This window comes from Rhinoraja longicauda, chromosome 2, assembly GCF_053455715.1.
Source record: "Rhinoraja longicauda isolate Sanriku21f chromosome 2, sRhiLon1.1, whole genome shotgun sequence".
Classification (NCBI taxonomy): Eukaryota; Metazoa; Chordata; class Chondrichthyes; order Rajiformes; family Arhynchobatidae; genus Rhinoraja; species Rhinoraja longicauda.
The window spans coordinates 100,690,997-100,699,545 of record NC_135954.1 but is presented as its reverse complement, the minus strand read 5'-3'; the positions used below and the strand labels follow the sequence as shown (position 1 = coordinate 100,699,545).

General features: G+C 39.4%; 1 protein-coding gene across 3 annotated transcripts in view; it reads right to left on the bottom strand.

Moving 5' to 3' along the window:
* Positions 1 to 4,413: 4,413 nt before the first annotated feature.
* The window catches only part of wdr37 (WD repeat domain 37), a 105,743-nt gene continuing 101,607 nt past the window's right edge, over positions 4,414 to 8,549 (bottom strand). For all 3 annotated transcript variants that reach the window (XM_078425145.1, XM_078425153.1, XM_078425162.1), the window contains one exon: positions 4,414 to 6,366. In XM_078425145.1, the coding sequence (XP_078281271.1) occupies positions 6,235 to 6,366 (132 nt within the window). In that variant the 3' untranslated portion in view covers positions 4,414 to 6,234. The remainder of the gene's footprint in view (positions 6,367 to 8,549) is intronic.

Sequence of the window (8,549 nt, the reverse complement as noted above, 5' to 3'; positions counted from 1 at the left end):
AGATTGGTGGTTTCCAGATTGTCAAATGATATGGGAAGAAGGCAGAAGAACGGCATTGAGTCGGAAAGATAGATCAGCCATGATTGAATGGAGTAGACTCGATGGGGTGAATGGCCTAATTCTGCTCTTATGACTTATGAACATGATGTATTGATGGAATCGAATGGCAGAATGGTTTGTGAGACAGATTAGCCTGCATTCACCACTCTCAGCAAGTTCTTGCTATCTTGGGCAAAGCCGTTGTTATACTAAGCTGTGATGCGCCCTGATAGAAAACCCTCTATGATGTATCTGTAGAAATTGGTAAAAGTTATGCTGAATTTCTTTATAATGGTGTTGATGTGCTTACGTGGATGTAGTGCCTATGTGGTTGGACCAGGACAACTTGTTGGTGATATTTACATTTAGGAAGTTGAAGCTCTCAAACATCTCCACTTTAGCACCATTGACACAAATTGGTGCATGTACTCTGTCACGCTTTCTGAAGTTGATGCCCAACTCCTTTGTTTTACTGACATTGAGGGAGAGGTTGGCTTCTTGACACTATGCTACCATGTTGGTATCATCTGCAAACGTGTAAAAGGATGTTGGAGAAGAATTTGGCCACAGAGTCATGAGTGTGTAGGAAGTAAGGAAAGGGGCTGAGAACACAGCCTTGCAGGGCATCAGAATGGGGAATTTTTGTGAGGGCATTTCTGCCTAACATTACTGGTTTTAGACCAGACATGGTGTGGAAACAGACCCTTCGGCCCACCGAGTCCACTCTTACCAATGGTCATCCCATACACTAGCACTATTCTTCACACTGGGGACAATTTACAATTTTACCACAGCCAATTAACCTACAAACCTGCATATCTTAGGAGTGTCAGAAGAAACCCATGCGGTCACAGGGGGGAGGTATAAACTCTGTACAGACAGCACCCGTAGTCAGTATCGAACCCAGGTCTCTGGTGCTGTAAGGCAGCAACTCTGTCCCAAACGGTTACAGTCTATGGGTCAGGATCCATTTGCAGAAAGGTGGTTTCTGAGACCTTGGTTGGAATTCAAGAGTTGAAGGCAGAGCTATAATCAATAATTCCACCATTATGTCCTTTTCAGTGATGGCAATAATATCCCAAATGTTTATCCATGTCCCCACAGTACACCCATTCCAATTATTTGTCTCCGCGCATTATAAACAATTAAGCAAACATTCATGCAAGGATTGTTTCATTGGACAGTTCTCAAGCCCCTCATCTTCCTCACACTCGCTTCCAACTAGTGTATGGACTTGGTACAAAGACCCGTGTCGATCCATCGGCTGTCTCCGCTTCATTGCACTACCCAACCTATTGTACCAAATGTTCAAACCTCCTCCTCCACTTTGTCTCCGATCATCTTCGTACCTACTTGAAACTTATCCTCTCCACACAACTCTTTTGTGTCTCCTGAAGCTTATCTTCTCCTGGTGAGTCATATCGTGCTCCCTGAACCCTATTCCCAATAAGCAATTGACCGCATATATCTTTCAATGGTCCCCATTGTTCCTGATTGCCAATGGCTCTCTCCTCAAGCCCAACCCTCCTCCTTCACATCACTCCTTCTGTAAACATTTCTTCTCAAGCTCCAACCCAGCAGCTTACCATCACATTTCCAACTTGCCTTTCCTGTTCAGTCCTGGAGCACCTTGTTTGATACCTTCAATAAACCTTCTGCTCTCACACTGTCATGAAATGACACTGATTAATAATTGTTATGAAGGCAATCTACCTACCTTTTCCCTTCAAACTGTCTGAAGTCATTGACACAGTTGACCACACCACTTGTATTGGTTTATTATTGTCATGTGTACCATGCTATCCATTCAGATTAAATAATACTATACACAAATTAAAGGCATACAATATAGAACAGGTAGAGCGAAGAGAAAAATATCAGTGCAGAATATAGTTGTTCAGTATTGTAGCGTAACAGTTCCAAAGAAAAAGTCCAACATCCGCAATGAGGTAGATTGGAAGATCGGAACCATACCCGGGCTTATGGAAGGGCCATTCCGATGTCTGAAAACAGAAGTGAAGAAGTTGTTTCTGGTAGTGCACGCTTTCAAACTTTTGTATCTTCTGATGGTGGGAGCAGGGAGAAGAGAGAATAACCAGGGTGAAAAAGGTCCTTAATTATGTTGCTGCTTTCTCAAGGCAGCAAAAAGTGTAGATGAAGTCAATGGCAAGCAGTCTGGTCTGTGTGATGGACGACATCCACATATCTGCAATTTCTTACAGTATTGGGCAGAGCTATTCCCAAATCAAGCCAGTGATGTGACCCGATAGTATGCTTTCCACGTGCCATCTGCAGGTTGGTAAAAATCTTCTCCTCCAAAACCTCTACAAAGTTGTTCAGCTACCTGGGACCTCATTTATTATCAGACCTGTCCACGCCGTTATGTCTAGTTCCCCAAGGATCAACAGCTCATCTTCTACTTCTAAGTGCTGCATTTGGCAACAATGTCTGAAAACAAAGCGCGAGTTTCCACAGCCTACTGATTACATCCAACTCTACCCTCAGTCACTTCACTGAACCCATCCATTGTATCTAAACTCTCACACTATTTGATGGTTTATCCGTTACAGGAGGAGAGGTTTCCTCAAGCGACACATTGTTTAAGACAGTCTTCCACCCATTAATCCACTCCCCAATCGATGGCTGCTGTGAAAACTGAACAAGACAGTTTGTAAACTTTGTGTAATATTTGACACAGATGTATCTGCTCACTAAGACCATTTCATCTGAAATCCACAATCGTGCCTTTGTTACCCCTGGACTTCACTATTCCGTTAAATTTCTGACCTGCCTCTCTCACTCTGACAAAATGGAGATAATACAAAACTCTGCTGCCTGTGTTAAAACAATCCAAGCCCCATTCATCCCAGTGTCTCTGGTCGAAGTCTAGCTCATTGTTAAAATTCCCACTCTGGCTTTCAAATTTATCGATCACATTCCTATAATGCCTTCAGATCCTCATGTGCTGCAAAGTATAGCCATCAGGGCAGCTCCAAAATTGATTCACTCCAACCATTGTCAGCCATGCTTTCAACTCCTCCTCCATGTTGTCATTCCTCGAATCCTACCTCTCCAGCCAAGGGTTTGGTACTACACCCTAATATATCTGTTGCAAATTGGTGTCAAATTTGACAATCATCCTCAGCAGTATTTTGGAACATACTGAGATATTATGGTTACTATCTAAACACTTTATACGATGAAAATCTTTGTCCAAATGCCTTGTCTCGTTCGCTGCCTATTAAGTACTTTATGTTTCAGTACAAATCCTGACTCTCACATTGATTTACTGCCATAAAAACATGTCAGATTTATCCACAGAATCTTACATCCCAAGCACAATATTAAGGAATGTGTTTATGGTGTAAAAAAGCAGAGCTGCTAGCTGCAAATAGCAGAATTTGGCACAAGGCATTCTAAAAACAAATTACTTGATTTTATTTCATGAGAAAGTGACAGGTGATTTTACAAAACAAGATGCAATTTCTTTCTTATCCTATAAAAGTATATCTGCCTTTGCCTGAACATACTCACAGTCCTAACACCCCAACCCAAAGTTACTGTATATGGTGCACATACTGCTAAACAAATTCAAAAATAAACATCAACTAATTAGCTGGGTAGAATAGATAGACTTCCACCAGTGATTACTGGCTTTTGTATATAGTGAAAATGCCAAGAGAGTGCAAAGGGAAAATGCAGGACGGCTCCTGCATCATGCAGTATTTTTCACAGCGAAATGACACAGCAGAAAAGGCGACTGTTTAGAGATAACGCAGAGTGGTCATGTTCCAGTACAAATCAGTGGCAAACTTGTTCAACAGTTGTGACTGTATCCATTATGGCTCTGGCGCAAGAAAAACGTGACTCCCTTGGTGAAAACTTCACTGGGCGTGGTGGTAGCACCTTGCGTTGCCTGCAATGGAAATAACCACAATCCGGGAAAGACAAGATCCAGTTTGTTTCACCTTTAATTCCGCACAGTTGTTTCAAATTTAAATACAGACTTGCAAAAACACTATATGGTGCAAGAAATATGTACAATGTTTTTTTGTCCCTAAACAGACGTAATGCACCAGTTTTTAATCTTACGATGGACAACTTTTCCCATGTTTCACAATGCAGCAATTTTGAACAAACTACGAAAATGAGCATGCCAATAATCCAAGTTGATCAACGTAGAAACCTCATTAACTGTCTGATTCAGCAATTTATTGCAACAAATCTATTTTCTGCTGTAGAAACACCCTTGGCAGCTTCTATGGCTCGTCATGAATAATGATATGGTCATCACTGGATATATTCTACTTGCTCATAAGCTGTTGTCACACTTCTGTGCTGCATTTGAAACAATACTCCCAGAGCATTAAAATGTGATTTATAATATGCGTATTTAGTTCTTTAATGAAACGAATGACTACATTTTATTGAATTACCATGTAATACAAAAAGAACCCCGTAAATTGAAGACAAGGAAACAAAAACTTCTGTTAAGAAGCCTGAACAGCAATGATGCTCATTTTGGATGCTCTACAGTTTAGGCCAAAACAATTTGCTGCTTAAACAATAAAATACCCAGAGGTCTACTTGTAAAGTGCCTTATATTGTTCTGTTACCGTAATCATACTTGGCATACTGTTACTGCATCTATTCATAGGAAGTTCCATGTGTGGACTTCAGCATCAACCATTCATTTGCAGATATGAAAAACAAACCTCTCAAATAGTAATGTCCAATCCCTGGGGGGAAGAAAACATCTCCCACATTAGCATTAATGCATTATGAGCTCTGTCTGTAACAATGGACAATCGTTAAATGCTCTAAAGCCAACATCAGTTAACCCAGATCGTGCAATGGCTGATGTGGACAGAATTCTGCAGTTAATTGATTTGGAGTTCTGAATAACACTAATCTTTGGGTTTAATCAAAGAAAATTAATTATAATTAAATCCATACCTGATTATTCCAAGTAACTCTGGGTACCAATGAAGGGTAATGAAACTGGATTGCAAGCCAAGTAAAGGATGGCACTGTATGTCGTATTTGGTCTCTTAAACAGCTGTAGGTTAAATCACTTAAAACTAGTATTGTTGTACTTAACTGTAAAAAACATATGCAAATATGTTAAACCTACAAGATATTTGGTTCTAAATGATTTAACTTAACCAGCACTTATGTTCAAATGTCTTAGTCATTGCAAGTGACACTAAAAGATGAGATCTGCATGTACAACCAAAGTTAGTCTTTACATTCAGTACAGCATTCATAACCAGAATGATTCTTTCTGCACTTTACTGATCTTTCTGAAGCATCCTGACGTCTCCATATCACTAACCATTTTTTCCCTTTCCCACAGAACTCCGCTGGAGATAGGGACCTGTCTGGGGATTTAACATCAGCTTGTATCACAAAGTTTAGAATAAACTGCTTACAAAAAGAAATTAACAGCAGTCTTTCCATATTAGTGTGCACTTTGACAAATACATAAAGGGATCTAGCCATAAAGGTTATCACATGATTATCTACAGCACATTAAGTTACAAATCTATCAATTGCACACTACCAACAACTCATGTGACAGCTGAAAAGTTTTTTTTTATCCCAGACACTGCTGAAATTAGAGAATGAACCTAATGCATATCTCCAGATGCATGGCAATAAAGTGATTGTCAGCTACTACTAAAGAACAACACCTCAGAATATGAAGTTGTGTCAAAATTGCTATATACTAACCTTGAATTTTTCCAGAAGGCCACAAGGCAAATATGTAGAATTTTCAGTGACAACAAACACTACTATAACTTGCACATAATTTACACTTAGCACAGCTTCATATTTTTTTTCAAAACAAATGCCTTGCTTATGTTGTGACAGTATCCAGCTATAACTTCAGTGAAACTATTTAAAGGTTTGCTCTGAGAAGGTCAACCAGTTCTAACGCCCAGCACAGACACATAAATTACAAACCAAAGAAATATTTATAATAAATGCACGGTTGCATACAAGATTGGTTTATTAACCAAGCACAGTTTTTCATTGGCAATACATGCGGATTCTGCATGTCAAGCCATTTAACACCAATCACACAACACTCTTCTTAGCTGGAAGACTCACAGCATTAATAGCAATAGAAACATGGTAAGACGATAAAGAATGGAGTTCTTTAAAGTCTTTTCTGAAACACTTGATGGCATCTTATTTTTCTTGCAGAAGTGCTGGGATATTGATATTCCAACCAATGGCTTGGCGATCAAAACCACAAGAAAAGAGGTTGCATGTGGGGTTGTCCTCACTCCATGCTGTGCAGCACACCATACGCCGATGACCCTGTTTGAGCAGAGGAAAGGAGTCCAGAATAAACCAGTTTCCAGCCTTGTTTTAAATTCTTTCCTTACTGTGGTCAACAGGAGACTTGCTGGAGTTTGTCTAATCAGGTTTACTTTTCAACAGAAACCAGGTTTGACTGTAAAATAACTGATCATAACATACACAAGAAGTACAGCACAGGAACTTAGAAACATAGAAAATAGGTGCAGGAGTAGGCCATTTGGCCCTTCGAGCCTGCACCGCCATTCAATTATGATCATGGCTGATCATCCAGCTCAGTAACCTATACCTGCCTTCTCTCCATACCCCCTGATCCCTTTAGCCTCAAGGGCCAGATCTAACTCCCTCTTAAATATAGCCAATGAACTGGCCTCAACTACCTTCTGTGGCAGAGAATTCCACAGACTCACCACACTCTGTGTGAAGAAATGTTTTCTTATCTCAGTCCTAAAAGACCTCCCCCTTATCCTTAAGCTAAGAACATGGCCTTTGGTCCATGGTCTGTGTGGACCACAATGGCACTTTTGATTAATCCCATCTACTAGTAATATAGCATAAGGGCTGTATCTCCATTTCCTGGAGCATTCATAAAATGCTTCTAAATTCTAAATGCCTCTTACACATAATTATCGTATCTATTTCCACAACTTTCCCTGGCAGCGTGTTGCTGCAACCTGTTACTCTCCATGTTAAAAAAAATTGCCTCACAAATCTCCTTTAAATTTTTACTCTTCCACTTGAAATCTATGCCCTCAAGTAGTGACATTTCCACTGCAGGAAAAAGAATATGTACCCTATCAATGCCGCTTATCATTTTATATTTGACTATCAACCTTCAACCGCCGTTGCTCTGGAGAAACCAATCCAAGTTTGTCCAACCTCTACTTTTAAAGCTAATACCTTTTAATTCAAGCAACATCTTTGTCAATCTTTTTTCCATTCTCTCCAAAGCCCAAACACCCTTCCTATAATGCAGCCACCAGAACCACACGCAACACTCTAAATTTGGCCCAACCAAAGTTTTATACAGCAGCAATATGACTTGCCAATTTTTATACTTAATGCCCTGACCAGTAAAGGCAAGTATGCCAAGTATGTACAGAGGGGAAGTTTTCTTGAGAATAAGTAGTGCTAGTCTGAATCACGATTTTCTGCAAATCAGGCTCATTATGATCAAATTCTGATTCCTTATATGTTAGTATTCCACATCTCCAAATTTATATTATATCAACATGGACAGGAGCATTATGACCATTCTATCTACTTCTTAACTGATTGCTATTAATTAATGCTTGACACTCCCGGGTTCTGCTGAAGCATGCCATTTATCAGGTCACAGAGTATTCACATCCTGCGCCACCTCAAACTCTTTAATAAATGGGACTGGTCAGTGTTGAAATAAATCAGTGTTTTCTCAATAGTCTCACATTCTCACTTTCTAATAATGATTAGGGCATTAGCATAAGGCAAGACCTCTGGTTTCAATTTGCCTTTAAAATTTTGAAAGGAATAAGACTTCTGTTCCAAAGACGATGTTAAATTCGCAAATAAAATCAATCAATCGTGACTCATAATTTAATCATTTGAAATCGTTCTGTGTGGTTCTTTGCTGAGTTCCAATATCCCTCTTGTAGTTTTTGTTGCAAAACCACTTTTATTCCCAATGCGATTGCAGTCAGGAATTATAAAATGGAAAGGTTTAGAATCAATAGAGCTTTAGCACATCTCAACAGTAGAGATATTTTACATACTCCCACAACCACTTATTTCAGCATGCACATTACTTTCTTGTTACACAAGTGTCAGACTATACCTAGAATTTGTCCCACACATGGAGCACTATGCATTATTTCATTGGGTATTCTGATCTGATTCCCATGAACATGTAAATTGCACATACATTTGGCATTGGTAATACTGATGTGTACATAATGTTACCTTTCCTGTCCCCCAATTAAAAACTCAAATACAACTGGAAATTAAAGTTGGCAGAATAGCTTTTACAATATAATAGGAAAAGATTCGTCAAAAGTAGACTGGGAGCAAGTATTGGCAGCTAGGTCTACATCTGACAAGCTAATATGCTGAATATTTGAATGAATATAGAACATCAGATGATTGAAAAGTAGTCATACCTACAAGATAATTTTAGCATAAAGCTGACTTTAGTTTGTGCCCTACTA